Source organism: Zalophus californianus, chromosome 13 (genome assembly GCF_009762305.2).
Source record: "Zalophus californianus isolate mZalCal1 chromosome 13, mZalCal1.pri.v2, whole genome shotgun sequence".
NCBI classification, from domain to species: domain Eukaryota; kingdom Metazoa; phylum Chordata; class Mammalia; order Carnivora; family Otariidae; genus Zalophus; species Zalophus californianus.
Genome location: NC_045607.1, coordinates 37316397 through 37337040, shown reverse-complemented (window position 1 = coordinate 37337040; position 20644 = coordinate 37316397). Strand labels below are relative to the sequence as shown.

The 20644-nt window shown below is 46.4% G+C and overlaps 1 protein-coding gene and 1 long non-coding RNA gene across 6 annotated transcripts in view; one reads left to right on the top strand and one right to left on the bottom strand.

The window, feature by feature from the left end:
• LOC113934355 overlaps window positions 1-20644 on the top strand; it is a 38495-nt gene that overhangs the window by 5366 nt on the left and 12485 nt on the right. Inside the window, exons 1-3 of one of the 2 annotated variants that reach the window (XR_003523644.2) lie at window positions 8447-8882; window positions 16984-17141; window positions 17936-18042. This is a non-coding gene — a long non-coding RNA (uncharacterized LOC113934355). Of the gene's footprint in view, window positions 1-8446; window positions 8883-16983; window positions 17142-17935; window positions 18043-20644 lie in introns of those variants that run through there. The other variant, XR_003523645.1, reaches the window with a different exon arrangement.
• FAM219A (family with sequence similarity 219 member A) overlaps window positions 9010-20644 on the bottom strand; it is a 52684-nt gene continuing 41049 nt past the window's right edge. The window contains exons 2-6 of one of the 4 annotated variants that reach the window (XM_027615160.2): window positions 16432-16531; window positions 13563-13665; window positions 13255-13335; window positions 12556-12610; window positions 9010-11985 (exon numbers count right to left, since the gene is read on the bottom strand). In XM_027615160.2, the coding sequence (XP_027470961.1) occupies window positions 11827-11985; window positions 12556-12610; window positions 13255-13335; window positions 13563-13665; window positions 16432-16531 (498 nt within the window). In that variant the 3' untranslated portion in view covers window positions 9010-11826. The remainder of the gene's footprint in view (window positions 11986-12555; window positions 12611-13254; window positions 13336-13562; window positions 13666-16431; window positions 16532-20644) is intronic. The other 3 variants (XM_027615161.2, XM_027615162.2, XM_027615163.2) reach the window with 3 other exon arrangements.

The following is a 20644-nucleotide window of genomic DNA, read 5'->3' as shown; positions in this document are numbered from 1 at the left end:
TCTAATTCCCTGACTCCAACCTGACCCTGATTCTACTGTGGCTCTGATCTTGACACCAATATCACCCTTGACTCTGACACTCACTTTGCCCTCGTTCTTATCCTACCCTGACCTTTTTCCTGATCTTGGTTCAGGCCCTGGGTTCCTCTGCTTCTTGGGGTTTACCTTGTCTTAGCTCCTTCAATCCCTTATTGGGCTAGATCTGTGGAATTCCTGATTAAGACCTACCTCTGGAGCTCCCTTGTCCTCAGCTGAGGGCAGAATGAATGCCAAGTTAGCTGTAAACCAATACATCTCTGCAAGCAGCTGGTGTAAAAAGGCAGCTGGGTCATAGGGGTGGGACACCCGGCAAAGTCAGAGACTAGAAGGGACTTCCTCATAGTGGACAGCAAGGTGCTGGGGTGGTGACACAGCTACCCTCATTTCCCCCTTACGATCTAAAGAGCAAAGGCTTCTCTTGGCCAAGAGGAGACCTGGTGCCCCTACTGCCCTGAAAGCCCCTCAGCTGAGGGGTTTATTGGATCTCTGTGCCCAGCTGAGGTTTTGTTTTTTGGGCAGATCCTGCACAGTCATACTCCATATAGGTGAAAGAGCCACATGACTTGGCATTCCCTTGACCTTTACACACACACACACACACACACACACACACACACACACACACACACACACACACACACCCAGTCATTTAGGAGAACTCATAGACGTCATCAATTTTCCCCTTAGCGACTTTCCTCAAATGTCTGTATCTTTGATTGTCAGCTCATGGTTAGGAGTAGGAGACTAAAAAAGCTTAGTGGAGGCTCTGAGCTGTTTATGGGTGGGCTTTGTCAACCAAGAGCATCATTGTAGGATTGTCTGGCTAAACCTATTTTTGTCAAATTCTGTCAGTATCTGTAGGTCTTCCCTCTTAGGCTGATCAGATTCTTCAGGAGACACTCTCAATTTTTGGCCTCCGGGTAGTGGCCTGGCTACCAGTGTTCTGAGAATCTAGTGGGGAAGAGGATTGTGGGGGGGTGGTGCTGGCATTCAGTATATGGAGGTTCACCTGTATTCAGCATGGTACCCTGCCCTCAGCTGGGCCTGGTATCCCCAGTCCTGAGATCCTTGCCAAAAAAATTAGCCTTCTGATTTTTGCAGAGATGGGACGGGCAGTCACCCCGTGGCATGGAATAGAAGAGGGGATTAGCGGGCTTAACTGATTTTTAAAAAAAATATATTTAAAAAATTATTTATTTGAGAGAGAAAGAGCGTGCCCACGAGTTGGGAGGGGTGGGAGAGGAGCAGAGGGCGAAGCAGACTCCCTTCTGAGCAGGGAGCTGGATGGGGGGCTTGATGCGATGTGGGGCTCAGTTGAGGGGCTGGATCTCAGGACCCCAAGATCACGACCTGACCCGAAGGCAGCTGCTTAACTGACTGAGCCACCGAGGCGCCCCGGTTTAACTGCTTCTTAAACAGCTTTCAAATCATCCTTATTTTAGCTGTAGTCCTGTCCTAGCTTCGGTTCCAGAGAAGCCTAGTATTACCAATTCCTGAGCCTTTTTGAAAATTCTGCAGTTTTAGTTGAATTATGTCTTGTGTTTCCCACTGATGGCTTTGGATTCAGCTTTCTCAGATCTGCTGTCAGGTACTAGTTATTGATCATACTTTCTAGCTTCTGAAATTTTGTAGCCATTGTCCTTTCTCTCTCACTAGTCTTGTGAGTTTATGTGTCAAATATCCATTTACAGGTGTTCTAGAGGGTTTCAGGAGAGAGTCAAAATACATATGTTCAATTTCAACCCAGAAAATTATAGTTGTATATTCTATACACTAATCTTTTGTCAATTACATGTTGCAAATATCTTCTCTCAGTTTGTGGCTTGTATCTTCATTTTCTTTATAGTGTCTTTTGATGAAAAGTTCTTAATTTTTTTAAATTTTTTATTGTTATGTTAATCACCATACATTACATCATTAGTTTTTGATGTAAGAAGTTCTTAATTTTAACATATATGAATTTATTAATCTCTTATGTAGTACTTTTGTGACTTGTTTAATAAATACAACTATACTCTAAGATAAGGGAGATAATGTCCTATATTTTCTTCTAAAAGCAAATAGTTTTACTTTCCATAGTTAAGTCTTTAATCTGTCAGGAGTTGCTATTGGTGTGAGTTAGGGATCAGTTTTCTTTTTATCCATCTGGATAACCAACTGTCCCATTGAATAGTCTATGTCTCCCTCCGCTCCCCACCCCCGCACCAATATATAATGCTATTCCAATTCTGATATATCTTTTTCCCATAGTTTTACTTTCAGTCATCTCTGTTGTATATTGTTCCATATATATATGTCCCCATATCTGATCTGTTTCATTCTCTATCAGTCAATTTGGCTATTCCTACAGTAATACTATGCTTTATAAATGTTAGTCACTCTTCCTATCTACATGCATGTTATACCTCTCCGTTTATTTTTTTAATCAAAGTTTTATATTATCCATAGAGTTTTATACACATTGTTAGATCTCTACTTACTGTTGTTTTTTGCTAGAATGATATAGGTGTGTGTGTGTGTATTTTATTTTTTAAAATTATGCTTCCTGGGGTCACCTGGCTGCCTCAGTTGGAAGAGCATGCGACTCTTGATCTCGGGGTCTTGAGTTTGAGCCCCATGTTGGGTGTAGAGAGTACTTAAAATGAATAAATAAATTAAAACTTAAAAAAATAAAATTATGTTTCCTAAATATTTGCTGTTGAGGTAAAGAAATGTGATTGACTTTTTATCTTATATTCAGCCAACTTTCTAAATTCTTATTCTAATAATTTGTAGATGCTACGTACACAACTGTATTGTCTGTGAATAATAAGTTTTTTGTATTCCTTTCTTACCCTTGTATCTTACATGATATTGTTTTCCAAAATACAACTTATCTGATATTGTTTTCTAAATTTTGGCACTTTCCTTAAATTTAACAAATTAAAAATCATAATTATTTTCCATTGACATTGGTTGCTTAAATTTAACTCACGTTTACCGATTTCTTAGCTCATCATTCGTTCTTGCATCTCAGACCTTCCTTTTGTGATCACTTTCCTTCTCCCCAAAGTATATCCTTTAGAAGTTCCTTTATTACAGGTCTGATGGTAGTAAACATTTTCATTTTGTTTGCTGTAAATGTCTTTATCTTTCTTTTGTTCTTGAAAGAAAGATACTTTGGGCACCTGGGTGGCTCACTCAGTTGAGTGTCTGCCTTTTGCTCAGGTCGTGATCTCTGGGTCCTGGGATCCAGCCCCAGCGTTGGGTTCCCTGCTCAGTGGGGAGTCTGCTTCTCCCTCTCCCTCTGCCCTCCTCCCTGCTCGTGCTCTCTCTCGCTCTCTCTCTCAAATAAAGATCTTAAAAATAAAAAAAGGAAGATACTTTGAAAACAATTTTTCTCTGCCTGTTTTTAAGGTCATCTCTTAAGCTGGTGTTGGGCAGTTCCACTGTGAGATACCGATGTGTGAAATTCCTTCTATTTATTCTATATCTGTGGATTCATTTATTTTATTAGTTCTGGAAAATATGGAGCCTTTTTCTCTTCAGATAATGCCTATTCTCCTTTCTGCTCTATCCTTCTGGGACTCTGAGTAGATGTGTATGAGATCTTCTCCTTCTGTCTTTCATATTGCCTACTGTTTTTTTTTTCATATTTTTTTAACCACTTGGTCTCTGTGCTGCATTCTGGGAAATGTCTTTCACTCTTTCATTTCACTAATACTCTTTTTTTTAAGTTTTTATTTTAATTCCAGTTAGTTAACAGTATTATATTAGTTTCATTTGTACAATATAGTGATTCAACAATTCCATACATCACCCAGTGCTCATCACAAGTGCACTCCTTAATCCCCATCACCGATTTCACCCATCCCCCCACCCACCTCCCCTATGGTTACCATCGGTTTGTTCTCTATAGTTAAGAATCTGTTTCTTGGTTTGTCTGTCTGTCTCTCTTTTTGTTTTAAGATTTTATTTATTTATTTGAGAGAGAGAGAGAGCATGAGCAGGGGAAGGGGCAGAGAGAGAGAGGGAGAAACAGACTCCCCTGCTGAGCAGGGAGCTTGACGTGGGGCTTGATCCTAGGACTCTGGGATCCTGGCCTGATTGAAGGCAGATGCTTAACCAACTGAGCCACCCAGGTGCCCCCGTTTCTCTCTCTTTTTTCCCCTTTGTTCATTTGTTTTGTTTCTTAAATTCCACGTGTGAAATCATACGGCATTTGTCTTTCTCTGACTTATTTCATTTAGCATTATACTCTCTTGCTCCGTAAATGTCGTTGCAAATGGCAAGATTTCATTCTTTTTTATGGCTGAATAACATTCCATTGTATACATATACACTTCATCTTCTTTATCCCTTCATCAGTTCGTGGACACTTGGCTGCTTCCATATCTTGGCTATTGTAAATAATACTGCTATGAACATAGGGGTTCATGTATCCCTTTGAATTAGGGTTTTTGTGTTCTTTAGGTAAATACCTAGTAGTGCGATTGCTGGATTGTAGGGTAGTTCTATTTTTAACTTTTTGAGGAAACTCCATACTGTTTTCCAGAGTGGCTGTACCAGTTTGCATTTCCACCAACAGTGTAAGGGGGTTCCCCTTTCTCCACATCCTCACCAACACCTGGTGTTTCTTGTGTTGTTGATTTTAGCCATTCTGACAGGTGTGGGGTGATAGCTCTTTGTTTTTTGATTTGCATTTCCCTACTGGTAAGTGATGATGAACAGCTTTTCATGTGTCTGTTGGCCATCTGTATATCTTCTTTGAAGAAATATCTGTTCATGTCTTCTGCCCATTTTATTTTATTTGAGAAAGAGAGAGAGAGAGAGAATGGGGGAGGGCAGAGGGAGAGGGAGAGAGAATTTTAAGCAGGCTCCCCACCGAGTACACAGCCTGATTCGGGACTTGATCTCATGACCCTGAGATCGTGATCTGAGCCAAAATCAAGTCAGACATTTAAGTGCCTGCGCGACCCACGTGCCCCTCTTCTGCCCGTTTTTAAAATTAGATTATGTTTTTTGGGTGGTTGAGTCTTCTAAGTTTTTTTATATATTTTGAATACTAACCCTTTATTGGATATATCATTTGCAAATATCTTCTCCCATTCCCTAGGTGGCCTTTTAGTTTTCTTGGTTGTTTCCTTTGCCACGCAGAAGCTTTTTACCTTGATGTAGACTAATAGTTTACTTTTGATTTTGTTTCCCTTGCCTCAGGAGACATATCTAGAAAAAAGTTGCTTCAGCCAATGCCAAAGAGGTTAACAATACTTGTTCTTCCAATCCATGAGCAAGGAATGTCTTTCCATTTCTTTGTGTCATCTCACTGACACTCTTAAGCTATGTCTAATCTGCCCTTTGACCCATCTACTGAGGTTTTGGTTTTAACACACATATTTTTTATTTCTAAAATTTCTATTTACTTTTTTTTTTTTTACATTTGTCTGGTCTTTAAAAAATATAATCACTTGCTTGCTCATTTTGATGATTTCACTTCATTTTTTAAAAATGCATAATAATTATTTTGTATTCTTTAACTGTTAATTCCAATATCTGAAGTCCTTAGAGGTTTTAGTCTGTTGTTTGTTATTTCTGCTGACTGTCAATATAGTGGTTTGTTTCCTTATACCTCTTATTGCAAACTCAGATTTGATTGGCCTTACTGTGAAGGATACCTGGAAACCTACATTGAGGGTATTTTCTACTACGGAGGATACACATTCATTGTGTGTGTGTGTGTGTGTGTGTGTGTGTGTGTGTGTGTGTGTGTGGTGGGGGCAGGGAGCCAGAGACCACTAAACTTTCTGGTTCATTTTGGAGTTTAAGATTTAGTTTCTTCACCTCACTTAAAGCTTAGACTCCTGCTTGTAGTGCTGTTATTGGCATTCATTCTCAGGGCATCCTAAGTATACTTACCACTCACCTCCATGAGAGTCCAGAAAAAAATAAAAGTAAATTTTTATGCAAGACCTAGTTGTTTTGAAGCAGGAGGGCCCTTGAGAGTATGCCTCATTCTTCATTCTTAATCCCACTGCTGTCTGGCTTTCACTTCTCTCCACTCACTGAAGCTGTCTGGCCAGATTGCTAAGGATTACTACATCCAAGAGATCCATGTCTGTGTTGACATTTGGCACTGATCTTTGTCTAAAATGCTGTCTTTGTTGGTTTCTCCTTGATTTTTCTCCTATCACCCGGTCTCCTTTTATGGCTCTTCTTCCTTTACTTACCTCTTAAATAATCTGTGTTTTCCAAAGTCCATCCTTGACCTCTTTCTTATTTTTCCTTGGCAATCTCATACACTCCTATGGCTTTAGCTACTGCCTGTATGTTGATGATTTCAAAATTTGTATCTGTAGCCCAACCCTTTTCCCTCTGCTTCAGATTAAGTATATCCAACTACCTACTAGATATCTCCTGTTAGTCCTCGAATATTTTTGTCCCAAAATGAACTCCCAATCTTCTTCTAATCTGCAATTCCAAATCTCAGAACTACTATTCCTCTAGTTGCCAGAGCCCTAAACCCAGGAGTCATCCTAATCTCTCCTCTCTTCTTCATACCCAGATGGTGACCAAGATCTACTGATCTACTTCTTAAAATTCCCTCCTATTGAATGTCAAAAAGCAGGCAGGCACTCTCATATTTTTTTGGTGGGCATGTAAATTATAACCCTTATTACAGCAATTTGAAGTGTATATCAAAAGTTTTCAAAGTGTGCATATCCTTTCTCCCAACAATTTCATGTCTAGTAATATATCCTAAGGAGATAGTTGATGTCTACAGATGTACACAAATGATTGTACTAGCAACATTTTGTAAATAACCTAAATTTCCAATAAGATTCCTTAAACATAATTTGGTACATTCATAAAATACCATAGTCATTAAAATGACATTATAGAATATTTTTACACAAAAAAATGTACCTGATATGTGGTTATATGCAAAGAGCAAGATTCAGAGTGTTAGTATACAATGTGATGCCTTTTCATAAAAAATGTTTGCTTCTTAAAATGGCATATAATAATAAATTAACAATGGTTAATTTGGGTGGTGAGATCATAGCCCTTTTTTCTTTGTGCTTCTCTGAGTTATCCCAATTTTCTGCATTGAGCATGTATTTATTTTATAATTATAAACATTATTTAAAAAATTCTCTTCTATTCAAAAAATTCCCTTTTCACTGCCACAGTCTCTCCTTATCTCTCACCTACATCCTCCTTTCCTTATTCTTCACCACTGCACTGGGCTTCCTGCCCTGAGCCCCAGCCCCTCCAATCTCCTGCCACTGTGGCTCTTCTCACCATTGGGCTGGCCTCTCCCTCTGCTCCAGTTCTTAATTCCTGGTGGATCCTTGTCCGTAGGCTGCCCTTTCCCCTGATTCTTTTCTGTTGGAAGCCTCCTCCCTCAAGATCTCTTAGTAGACCTGCTCTTCAAGAACCAGGAATGCTCTCCTGATTTTCCAGCTCTTGTATAAGTACATCCACTGGGCAACCCTATTTTGTTCACTTGTCTTCTGAGAGCTCTTCACAGGCACAGCCAGGCTTTTCATTGTTGTATCTGCATTGTGCCTGGCACATGTAGATACTTCCCACTTGTTGGACGGTACACACAGATAAATTCCCTTGGGCAGAGTCACAAGTAGACTCACAGATCTTGTCTCCATTTTGTGAATGCTGCACAGACCCACTTGGCCACTCATCTTCAAGTACAGACATACAGACACAAGAAGACTATAATATATATGCATGAAAACATGCCTACAGCACATTTTCTGGCATATCCCACAGGCAGCCTCAGGGCCTTTGCATTTTCTGATCACTCTGCCTAGAACCCTAGTCTGTCAGCTAGCTCTTCATGGGGTAGTTCTCTCATCTTTCTGGTCTCTGCTCAATGTCACCGTGAGAGAGAGGTCTTCCATAACCTCCCTATCTAAGTAGCTCTGCCTGGTTACTTTCCATTTCCATTACCCTCTTTATTTCCTATACAGCATTTTGGATAATTTATAAAACTTGTTTATTTTTTGATAATTATTTGTCTCTCTCCACCTCCTACCCTAGTGGAGTAGGAGGGCACCATGAGGGCAGAATTTTGTACTGTTTTATATATTATTATAAATTCCATGCCTAGGCAAATGAATAAAATCCATACATGCATGCGTGTGCGCACGGGCACGCACACGCACACATACATAGCTACAAATAATTACAAACACATAATGACAACCACACACTACCAGTCATTCAGACACACATGACCATTCATTCTGGCCTGTCCACCCACCCAGCCTCTACTTACCGGCGTCACAAACTTGTTGGCTTCCCAGGCCCACAGAGGTGGGTCTTTATAGACCTCCTTGATAGAGGTAGGAGCCCTGTAGGAGTCACTGTAGGTGCTGATGGGGGTCTTGGTCTTGCGGGAGAAGAGGAACATAGTGAGGTCTAGGGGATGCCGTGGTGGGCTCTACCTACCAAGGGCTCCTGTAAGACATCAGTGACCACCCCCTCTGCCAGAAAGCCCACACCTCCAGCCTGGCAGGTGCCCCTAGCTGCTGTGACCCCCTCCTATGGAGGATCTCTCAGCTGCCCTCCCTCACAACCTTCCTGCTCCTACCCCACCCTGCTTCTTTCACTAGGATGGGCACTGCCCATTATGATATCACCTGGCTCAGCCCCATCCCTGGGGAGGTGAGGAGATTCAATTCCCTTCCTACCCTCAGCCTCTTCCTGCCTCGAGCCTCTCAAAACAGTCCAATTTCCAAGAGTTCAGAGGGTCCCTGGAGTTCATCTATGCCAAACTTCTCACTTTGATGAAGAGAAATGGAGGTTCTGAGACATCAAGTGACTTGTCCAGGGTCATGCAGCAGGTCAGTGGCAGGCCTGGCCTGGGAACCCATGAGTGGAAGCAGAGTGAAATGTGTATCCAGAGAATCAGTTCTCTCCCCTTCCCAGCCCACCTGCCTCTTGCCCGTGACCCAGGTAGGGAGCTGAGGCTGGCTTGTTTGATGCTTTTAATATCATTATTTGTGTTACACGATACACAACCAAGGATGATGGTCAATACTGCGATGGAAATGTTAAAAAAAAATATTATACACGGCTCATGTCTTCCACACACCTTCCTGGAAATAAATTAGTGAGCACGGAGAAACCTGGCTGGTTGGCAGCCAGAGCTGAGGGTAGAGGGAGTGTTAAGGCAGTATCTACAAGGGGGAAGGATAATGGGGAGGGGGGCAGGGGGCAAGCTAAGGCCTCAATTCCTCCCCTCCAACATCCCAGACAGGGAAGAAGGGACCCACACACTCTCCTAGACCCAGAAGGTGCTGGCTACCAGCTTCCTACTTCTCACCACCACTTGTACACTGCCTCAGTTGGAAGCCCTTGCCTGCCAGGGAACTAGTGTATCCTGTGGGCAGCGAGCTTTTCCCTGGTTCCTCAGGGCCAGAGAGGTCGAGCAGTGGGCCAGTCATAGAGCAAGTCAGCAGCAAAGGCAGTAGTCTAAATGAGCCCTCATGGGGGCCCTGCCCGGAAAAGAGAAGGTACCCATGTTCTAGATGGGTGAGTCAGGGAGCCCAGGGTAATGATAGTAGTGGTAGGAAGCTTGACTGTAGGGCCCAGCTGACGGGATGGGGATGCTGACCAGGGTGGCAGAGAGAGGTTCAGATGGGGGCCAGTATGGACCTTGTAGGCCCTGCAGGTGCTTTCTTTGTCCTTGCCTTCCTTTGGTGCTTTCTCATCACCTACCCAGGGTCCCTGCACTAGATGAGGTAGTGGAGGGTGGAGGAATTGAGGGTAGAAAGCTGCACCTCAACACTCTGGGGTTGGCAGCCTGGGGGTGTGGTGCATGGAGAGGGGCTACCCTTCCTAAGCCAACAGCCTTATTCTCTCTTCTCACTCCCCTCCCCTCCTTTCAGCTCCCATCTCCCAGGAATGGCAGACAGGGAGTGGGCCGTGGGGGTGTCCTCTGCACACTTGCAGCACATGAGTGATATATCTGAGTGGATACACCAGCATGTGTGGGGTGTCAGCATGGAGGAATGGGGAGTGTACACCCTGGTCCTGGGATATGAGGTTTGCGAGGCGTAAGACCTGAGCAGTCTTAGGCTCTCTGTGCTTTCATATTTTTTCATATGGGGGCAGGTCTCTGTTGCCTAGTCCAGGGGTGTGGGGCTTAGTCACCTCCTCCCTCTCGGTTTTCATCCTCAGCTTTTCTGCCCTCTCCCTCCACACCAGCACCAGCAGCAGAAGCAGCAGTACACAAACTCTGACTCACAGATGCCGCAGAGAGCTACACACACCACATATACCCCCACACATCCATGTTCACAGAATACACATGTATTCCCAAATAGATCCCAAGCACACACAGGCCCCTTAGGAACTTCCCCTTTCCTTTCCACACAGACACACAACTCAGGAAGTCCCATAGGTGTATTCAGAGACACACAGAGACCTGCCTACACACTTCCACAGAAATTTCTATGAAGAAATTCCTTCAGGTTTGAAAAGACCTTAGAAGTAATTTCAGACACCACTCATTTTACAGTTGAGGAAACGAAAGCCCAGAGAAACAACACAAGTGCTTGTTGAGATCACAGAGAGAGTGCTAGCACGAGGGCCACGCCCCCAGCTTCTGACTCCGGGCCAGGGCTCTGAGTTCAGTGCTGAGCAGCCTCTCACATCGTAACAGACCACACAGTCATTTTCCCGCTACGGACACTCACATCCATGACAGAACCAGACATCTGGAGAGACAGGCCCAACACAGAGACATAGACACATACCCTGACAGACAGACAGACAGACAGACAGACACACACACACACACACACACACACACACACGCACACACACATTCTGCCAAGTTCTCCCTACCATACACATACAACCACTCTTTTCTCCTAAGCTTGCCTCCTTGAAGATTCTTGCTGGGAAGCGGTGTCTGGGATCTTGCGCTGGAGGGAGATGGGAAGGGGTCATCCGAGGCCAGCCCTACCTCCTGCTTCCAGCCTGGGATGGAGACCAGTGAAGAAGCATGGGGGTGGGCAGAGCTGGCAGAGAAATAGATGCATTGGCTGGGGGTGGGTGAGGACAGATCATATCACCCCAAACTGGCCTGTCTCTAAGGCCTACCTTACCCTTCTCCACAGCCCAGAGAGCAAGGAAGGGGGTGAATGGGGCAAAGAGGAAGAAGAAGGCAGTGATTCTATGGGGGCGGGGGGGCAGTATCCCACCGGATAGCTTTGTCAGGCTTCCCATCTGGAGAGGAGGGTGAAACAAATAGTTACATGGGCCGGCGGGGGGGCGTGTGGAGGGGGCTCTGAGGTGCTGGGTCCCGCTCCCACTGCCCTGGGCCTTTCTCCCTCCCAGCCCCTTTCCTTATCTGGCTGGGGCTGGGGGCGGCTCATGGCTTCGCTGGGGTGGGGCCAAGCCCCTGGCTTTGTGATCCCTACCCCCACTCATTAGTGTTGGCCTCCCTGCTGTCTAGTCCTTCCTCTCCCCCACTGGACTGCAGCTTTGGGGAGGGGGGCAGGGTGCTGGGCAAGGTCCCCCAAGTAACTGAACAAACAGCCCCCACCGCTCCTCAGCCCCCGGGGTGGAGAAAGACCCGGTTTTGGTTTCTCCGGCTCCATGAACACACAGAGGTACACGTCCTACCATAGGAGGAAGCAATGACTGTTACGAGGTTGGCGGCTGTAGGGGGCACAGGGGCCGGGGGCAGGCGGACAAGCTGGGGACGGGTTGGCCCCTGCCCTGTCCAACCTGGCCCACGGGGGGCCCTGCCCCGGGCGGCCGCAATGGCCCCTCCCGCTACTGAATATGGCAGGCGGTGGAGGACGTGGCCTGGCAGCACATGCAGGTGGGGTTCACGGACTTGGGGGGGATGAGGTCCAGGTCCTCGTCATCAGGGATCTCGTCTAACCGGTAGCCATCCTTCAGCAGCTGGATGTTCAAGTCTTGGTTGATCTGCTGTAGACAAAGGGGAAGGAGGTCAGGCTTGGGGCTATCCGGAGGCACCACCCACAGCCGGGTCGCATCCCCAGGCCATCTGCACCCCCCTTAGTCCCATCGCAGGTTACCGAAATGCCAAGCTTTGCCCCTTCTTAGGCCCCAGCTTCAGTTCTGGCCTCACTTCCTTACAGATCCATCCTTGAGGTCCCACCTCTCTACGAAGGGCATCCCATTCTAAGGGCAACTTCTGCCTCTATTTGGCTGGCCCCTATTTCAGGCCTAGTCCAATAAAGTATCACCTGGATTTCACACTCCATTCTGTTCAGGAGCCCTGTTCTAACCACAGGCTCAAGGCTTGCCCCTAAAACCGGGCTCCCCGCACTTGAGGCCAGTGTCTAAGGGCCTCCAGGTTCGATCCGACACTGTCCCATCCCAGGCCCCACCCCATTATGCCCCAACCCCATGGGGCTCCACCTAGCTTTGCCCATTGCTCCTTCAGGGTGTGATTTGGTGTTGGCCCCACCCCTTTTCCCGGATGGAGGTGGTCCTGCTCAGATGTGTCTAGGGTCCTAAGGAGTGGGGCCTCACCTCAGCAGAGGAGTAGCCAGAGGAGGAATATCTGGACATGTCAAAGTCATCATCGCTGGTGGTGGAACAAAAAAGACAGAGAAATGATTCCCTGATATTAAATAGAAAACTCCCTGTACCCCACCCCCTACCCCATCAGTCCAAACCTTCCCCCTCCCCCACACTTCCAAGTAAACAGCAGATTTAAATAAAAGATTGTGCTTGCTGTGCAAATGCCCAGCTTCCCTAGCCCCGCCCTTCTAAATGAATTGCCGCCTGGAACCTCCTTCTAAATAGAGCTGTTACATCCTTCACCCCCATTCCTCTCACCTTTTTTCTAGGCACAAATCCCCCTGACTTGTTGGGTTTTCCCAAAGTTCAAGTGTAGCCACGTGCGTTCTCAGCAGTCGGGCTCCTCCCTTAGAAGGAGCAGGACGGTGGACATTGCATCAGGGCCCGTTCAAGGGGCAGCAATCGCATCAGTCGTCTCTGGACAGCATCAGACTGTGCCAGTCCCCCTTTCCTCTCCCTGCTCTTTCCTACTGCCAGACAAAAAAATTCCATTCCCTAGGGGATTCATCCTTGGAGGGCTCCTGGCTGCCTGAGGAACACCCCACATCCCAATTCTGACAATACAGCAGGTGTAGCCTCTACAGGCCACTTGTATGTTCATACAGGTTCCTATGGCTTGCCCGGCTGCCCCAGCATCCCTGTACACACCTGTCCGTGTCAAGGGCTACCAGTGGCTTCTCATCTGGGCTCTGGTCAAGCGAGGAGTAGCCTTTATTGGGGACGACCAGCCTGGGTAGAAAATTTAGGGGATTGGATTGGCAACTGGAGCGCATAGCCCAGTGAGGAACTGGACTGGGCCCTGACCCACCACTTCCCCCTGCCCCTTGGATCCTGTTGAGACTCTCTCCTCTCAGAAAGGAGCTGGGCCTGAGGAGGGGAGGGAAGAAGGAGAGGCATAGGACCAGCAGAAATAGATGTTGACTGGCAGGGTCCAGGTGGGGTAAGGGGGCCTCTACCTTGTCCGGGCCATGACATTGTTCTTCTTGGGTTGCTGGTTGACGGGGCTACCCATGCTGCCATTCTTCAGGGAGCCCTTCCGGGCCAGCTCCCGCTGCTTCTCTGCAGGAGAACATGGGAAGGAAGCTGTGTCCTGCTCCCAGGGCCATCCTACCTTACTGCTCAGAACTGACTGGGCTGGGCCTCCATTGTGAAACCCCTTCCTTCTCTAGGAGCCGAGGCAGGGATCCCAACTCCAGGCCCTGTTGCTTGGTGGAGACAGTACTCGGCCCTGCACAGCCTGAGGCAGATAGTAAAAGGCAACAGGAAGAGGCTGACCCCTGTCTTCCAGAAGCTGTACTCCCATGTGGGGCAGTTAGTGTATGCTTGATGCCAGAGAAAGGCTGGAGAGGGAGTGATGAAGCAGAAGGATGGAGAAGTCAGGGCTTCTTGCAGGTGATACCTTGAGCTGGAGGAGAGGAGGGCATTCTAGGAAGGAGGGATAGCATATACAAAAATGCATTTACAAGTGAGCAAAATAAGTATGGATCCAGATGGGATGGAGGGGTGAGGTTGGAGGGAGGTCAGTTTGGAAAAATAGGATACATTTGTTCAGTCATTTATTTATTTGCCATTCACCTTTATGTCTTAGATCCTGTGTTAAGGGGTTGGGGGCTCCCTCTGGTTACAAACAGAGCTTGAAGGCCTTGAATGCCAGACAAAGGAACTCAGGATTTTTGCAGAAGCCAAAGGAGCCACTGAAGTTGTGGAGTGGGAGGGGAAGAATGGGGCTAGTCGGGTGAAGGGCAAGAGGCTGGGGAGCTCCTCTGGCTATACTTGTGCCAGCCTTTGAGTTATCCAAGGCTCTAGAGTCTACCAGATCTATGGGGCTGGCCACCAGGTGACCCACTGTCTGGTATGTGACACTGTTACCAGTAGCCAGTAGCTGCCTGGGCCTTGGAGGGGGCCTGCCTACCCTTTCCTACTCATCTTAAGCCCCGATGTGGAAAAGGGAATGTTGGGTAGAAAAAGATGCTAGGGGAAAGCTCTCATAAAAAAAACACTAGCCCTAGAGAGGCAGGATGGAATGGGACTTTCCAGCTACTGTGACTCTGAAATTTCCCCTGACCTCCATGTCTCTTAGTTTCTCGTCTCTCAGTCTCTGACCCTCTGTCTTTGCCACTGCTCCTCTGACTCGTTTTTTCCAGCTTCTTTCCAGCTGGCAGCAGCTGCCATGACCACTCCAGGACTCTAGGGGGTGCAATTTGCCTGAAAGTTCCCAGTGGTGAGTTTCCTTAGTGCAAGGGGAACAAGGTTCTGAGTTTTCATGAGGAGCTTTGGTGGTAATATAATGGGGAAGAAAATAAGTGTTATTTTAAAAGCATGTTGAAATTGCTTGAAATAGTGAAAAAAATGCAGACAATAAACTGGCAAAACCAAACTATGGACTACTATGCAACCATTTAAAAGTGTGAAGTCATTCTTCATATACTGACATTGCCAGGGGCTCCAAGGCATTAAATGGAAAACAAAAACAAAAACAAAGTTTCAGAAAATGTGTATAGTATGATAACACTTATGTTATAAAATAAAACAAGAAAAACTAAAAAAGCTTAGAATGATTATCTCTGGGGAGGAGAATGTGGTGGAGGAGGGAGTAGAAAGAAGAGTTACACTTGTTAAAATACTTGTATTGTTAAACAGTAAAAAATAAAACTGGCTGCAGTTGGAGTCCGGTGTCTTGGGAAGATGAACAAATCCACTGAGAGAACTGCTCTCTTGTTTAGAAAAACAGCCTGAGGAGATCCCAGGATGTGGTCTGGAATGAGAGAAGCAAGATAAAAACAAAACAAAACAAAAACACCCCCTCACACACACACCACAAGAAAACAAACAGACAAACAAACAAACGAACTGAATAAAAGAATAGGACTCTGTGAAAAGGAGCTCCAGCAGCTACAACGAAAGGGTTTTACAACAGATGGAAAAAGGTTCCTAGGAGGAGGGGTCCAGTATTTACTGGGCAGCCGGAGTCTGAGGAGAAAATGGCCAAGACGGTAGCAGGGATGGCAGAGGAGTTTTGAAGGATAGTCATGAGTTGTATTTAATTGTAAAACTGTTTCCTGGATGCACTGTGCTGTAATTCTTCTTCATGAAACCAAAATTTAGTAAGTCTGGTATATGCAGCGGCCTTTGGTGAGTGAAATTTTGGCCCCTGAAGGGAGAAGGGCAGTGTCTGGCTTAGGGTGAAGTGAGAAGAGCAGCTGCAGGAGCTATGGGCAGTGGTTGGGAGCCAAGTGGCTTCAAGGAAGCAAGCTGCTTCTGACTGCCTTCAGAATGGACATGAAATAAACCCCCAAAGGAAAGGTGACCCTGGAAAGGGGGTGGGGAGATATTTGGGCTTACTTTTAGGGAAAGCTCCCCAAAACAGGAGCCAACCAGGCCCTGAGATCTCTAGATGGATGAGGGAGGAATAGGGAGAGGATCTCAGCTTCTAGGTTTTGGGATCCTCACTCCTTTCTACCCCTCAAACATAATTAACTGACACCCCACCTCTAAGGCAGTCTCCTTCCAGCCTGGCCCAGTGTTTGATGGGACTTCTAACCCTCTCTCTGGGGTTGCATGGTTTTATCCCTGAAGCTATCCCCTAGAACACCTGGAGTCTTCTTGGCCTCAGAGATGCTTCCTAGAGCTTTGGGTCCTGCAGAGAACTGTAACTTCCCTCTTTGCCTTGCAGGAGATAAGGTGTCTGGCAGCGCCGATGACTTGGTGGCTTGAGTCTTCAAATCATCTAGTCTCAGTTGGTTTATTTGTGCCATCTCATTGCAGACCCAGCCCAGAGCAACTTGTCCACTCCCCACATCTCCCTCACCCCCCGGACACACTCACCCAGCTTCACTTGGAGCGGGGATGGTTTGTAATTCATGGCTACTGACTCACCCTCCCGGGCGTCACAGTCCCCGTCTGAGATGGAGGCGGCGGCTGGGTCCTGTGGGGAGAAAGTGGAGAGACAGAAAGTTGTTAGGTAGTGAATATATGGGGCTGCTCTCAGTCCTGAAGTTGGTCTTCCCACCCATCATCTGGGCTCATTCACCCCTGGCAGTAGGCAGGCAATTCAAGAAGGGAAGGGCAGACCCATACACGCTGGAAGGAAGACCCTGAACTGCGTAAAAGAGCCGCGGATCTCAGCCCCACTTACACCCACTTGGGTGTCTGTCTTCAAAGGCCTGTGTGAGCCAGGCTTCCCCCAGAAAGTCTACTGTGATTCCTTAAACCCACAGGATCTCCTTGTCCAACCTCCCATACTAGTTGCCCTGTTCCTCAGGGGCCTTCCTGTATACTTGTTTGGAAAGGTCCTTCTAGGTTCCTGTGAGTTTAAATCTGGATTAAAGTCAGAGTACCTGCTCCCTAAGACAGGCCTTCTCCTTCTGTTTCCCCTAGCATTGGATGGGTCCCTTCACTGGATCCAGAGAACTAACTGGCCAAACCAGGCCAGACTTCAAGACTATAGCCAATGGACAAGAGTTCTCACGAGAACGTCTTCATTCCACAGATGAATCCTAAAGAGTGTCTCCTGAAAGGTTGGCTGGGTGTGGTAGGTGAGAAATGAATAATGGCAAATCAGTTGGTGACCAGTTAGTCCTGTGCTACTCAGTAATCAGGCCTCACTGTTTCCTCCAAAACACCCCAAACCTCTGGTACAAGGTCCAGGGCCCTGGCCCACCCTACTGTAGTCAGTTGGAAGGGGCTGGAGTCATGCACATTCTCCCTGAGAAACTGATGACCAACCACTGATATGGGTACTGCCACTCTAGACATCCACCTAGGATTAAAGAATGGTAAGCCCAAGGTCTGAGACTGCAGAGTCGACCCAAGGCTCTGTCTGTTCTGCTTCTGGGGGTACAGACAGCAGACAGACAGGTAGAACGCTCCGGGATTAGCCCCACAGTGTCAGACTCAGGGATCTGAGTGACCCAGCAAGGGAAGGACATATAACTATTATGGTGGCTTCTGTTCTCTTTAGAATGAGGCAGTGGGGATGAAAACATGCTTGTCATTATGGGGAAAGGAAAAAGTCTAGAATGTTTGGAGGGAAATCCTAGCCTTGCCCGTGTTCTTTCAGGCCATCCAGAGTACAAGACCCTGGGTGGGATCTGTTGCCACAGTGGTTTGTGATCCTGAGGGCAGAACCTGGGCCTCTGTCCTCTGCTCTGAACTGCACCCCTTAGCTGGGATTGTAGGGGGCAGGGCTCAGAACAAGTGGGGTGCTGCAGTGCCCCAGTGCATCTCAGGCAGCTTCCCATGCTGCAGTCCTCTCCAATCCTTTATTTTCTGCCTCTTTGTCTCAGCTCCTCCTGAAAGACTCCTAATGGATATCATTTGTCCCATGCAGACCTGGGCCCGTACATGCCTCTCTGTGGCCAAAACAGCCTTGAGGTGTTACCTGCAGGGTGCATGAAGACCTGACAGCTGGGGTCTGGCTTTCCCCTTAGGCCACAGGTAGGACCTACTCCCAAAGCAGCTTGAGGGATGACTTCTCAAAGGGTAAAGCCCATAAAGATGCCTGTGGAATCCCACCAGGGAAGCACTGGCACCTCTCCAATTTCCTTCATCACATTACTTTTTCTGTAGCATTTCTCATATGTCACACATACCATATCCATTTGGATATGGTTTCCTCTTCTGGCTTCGAGGACACTGTGATCCTTGGCTCATGTTACCTCTTTAACCATCATTTTTTACTCCCCCCACAGCCCTTTGTCTCTTCAGCAGTTTCTGGCCCTCAGCCCGCCTCTCTCCTTAGGGAGCCCTGATGTCTCCTACAGTTTAGAGTAACATTTTTACACTGGTGACTTCTAAATCTATGGTCTTCCCAATCATGCATCTTCTCTGGAACCCTCCACTCCATCCATCCATATAAGCCTCACTGTCCTTTCCCTGGGGGTGACTTTAAACACATGAGCCCCTCAGGCATTTGGGGCTAACCCTTCCCTCTTCGGCACAGATGAATTCATCAGAGTTGCTTCTCAGTCTGGAGGTACTGGGTAGAAATGGTAACAGTGGAGGGAAACTGCAGGAAGAATAGGGTCTGAGTGGGAGCTGGGAAGCTGTTGAGCAATTCTGGTCACAGGGACCCACATTTGGTCCTCAACGCCACTGGGCAGGTCTTGGTGGCTTTTGATCCCTGAGAGAAACTGCCAGTTCCTATGGGTCATAAGCCAGGGTTCAGAGCCATAGGCTTGAGAAGTCCCATGCAAAGCCCACCATTCAGCATCTCCCCTGTCACTATCCATGATAGAAGGCCATCTTAGTGGCAAGGACAAAGATCTCGGGCACTGTGCCTGAAAATTCAAGTCTTTACTGTGAGCTTCCTGTATGTCTTCCCTGAGAAACACAGCCAATGCACCATGACCATCACATGGAAATGTAATCAGGTTAAATGTGAAATATTCATGAATGTTAAGTATCAGAGAAAATCCAGGCAGAAGGAAATGTCTGACTCCAAGAAATCAGGGAGAATTTAAAATGCCCCCCAAAGACATCTGACAGGAGTTAGCTAGATCCGGGAACTAGAGTGGGAATTAGCAAGATTATTAAACACTCAGTGGAGACAGACATTGAAATGCATCTCTAACAGCAACCCGTGTTTCTGCAACCCTTCAGACAAATTCTCCACAGACTGCAGAAATGATTAATAGCCCAGTCTCACTGTTTCTGGGACAGGATATATAGGCTAATGGCCAGTGCAAAGCCAATATAATTAGAGGAAGGTAAAAGTGCCAGAAGAATTCTTAGAGTTAGTCTGGTCCAGTGATTTTCATTAAACTGTGTTCCCTGAACCCCGTGCCTTGGGCGGGGCTGAGTGCAAGAGGGAAGCAATAGTAGTGAGAATGGAGATCCTCTCTCTCTCTTTTTTAAGATTTTATTTATTTTGACAGAGAGAGAGACAGCGAGAGAGGGAATACAAGCAGGGGGAGTGGGAGAGGGAGAAGCAGGCTTCCCGCCGAGCAGGGAGCCCGATGCAGGGCTTGATCCCAGGACCCTGGGATCATGACCTGAGCCGAAGGCAGACGCTTAACGACCGAGCCACCCAGGCGCCCCTGGAGATCCTCTTTTATTTCACTTACACACCAACCTTTCTACAAAATTTTGGTTGGAGAAAGGGTTCTGTTGCAACAACAACAACAAAATTAAAATCCATTGATTTGAGGTGCCTAGCTGGGTCAGTTGGTAGAGCAAGTGATTCTTGATCTTAGGGTTGTGAGTTTGAGCCCCACATTGCGTGTAGAGATTACTTAAAAATAAAATCTTTTAAAAATCCATTGATTTAATCTAATCTGATCCTTTAAAAATGTGTTATTATGGAAATTATTAAACTTACACAAAAGAAAAGAATGTAGTGAGATCCTGGGTACTTATCATCAGCTTCAACAAATTCAACTCATCAACCCATTTAAAAAAAAATCTTGGCTCCTCCATTTACTAGCTGTGTAATCTGGGCTTCAGTTTCCTTATCTGTAAAATGGGACTAATATTAATACCTATGTGAAAGGTTCTTCAGAGGCTAAAATAAGTTAATAGATGTGAGCACTTTATAGTACATATTAAGCAATATATCTGTGCTAGTTATAGAGGTATTAGTAGAGGTTCCTTAAGGCACACACAATCATGGACAGTATGCCCTAGGAGTGACTGGCCCACAGCTGCAGCCCTGGCATCTCACAGGTTGGGGCCTGGATTATGTAGGGAAGTATCTGTGGAAAAGGTATTCCCTCCACAGGGTGAGGAGGGGCCTGACCAGGGGGTATTCTGCCTCCTCCCTCTCCTTACTCTGACACCTATATTTCCTTCATTTATTTATCAGTGGCAAGCCTGGGGCTCATAAAAATAAACAGAAAGTAGTCCCATCCTTAAGGAGCTCCCAGTAATTATCAATAGTGTCAAAAAACCAGATGAATCCCAGAAGATAAATACAGTATTTAGAAATAAGGAAGTCATAAGTGGCCTCAGAAAACACAGTTTTAGTTGAAGAGTAGGAACAGAATCCCGATTACATAAGATTTAGGAGGGAACAGGAAAAGAGAAAGTAGAAACAGTGAAC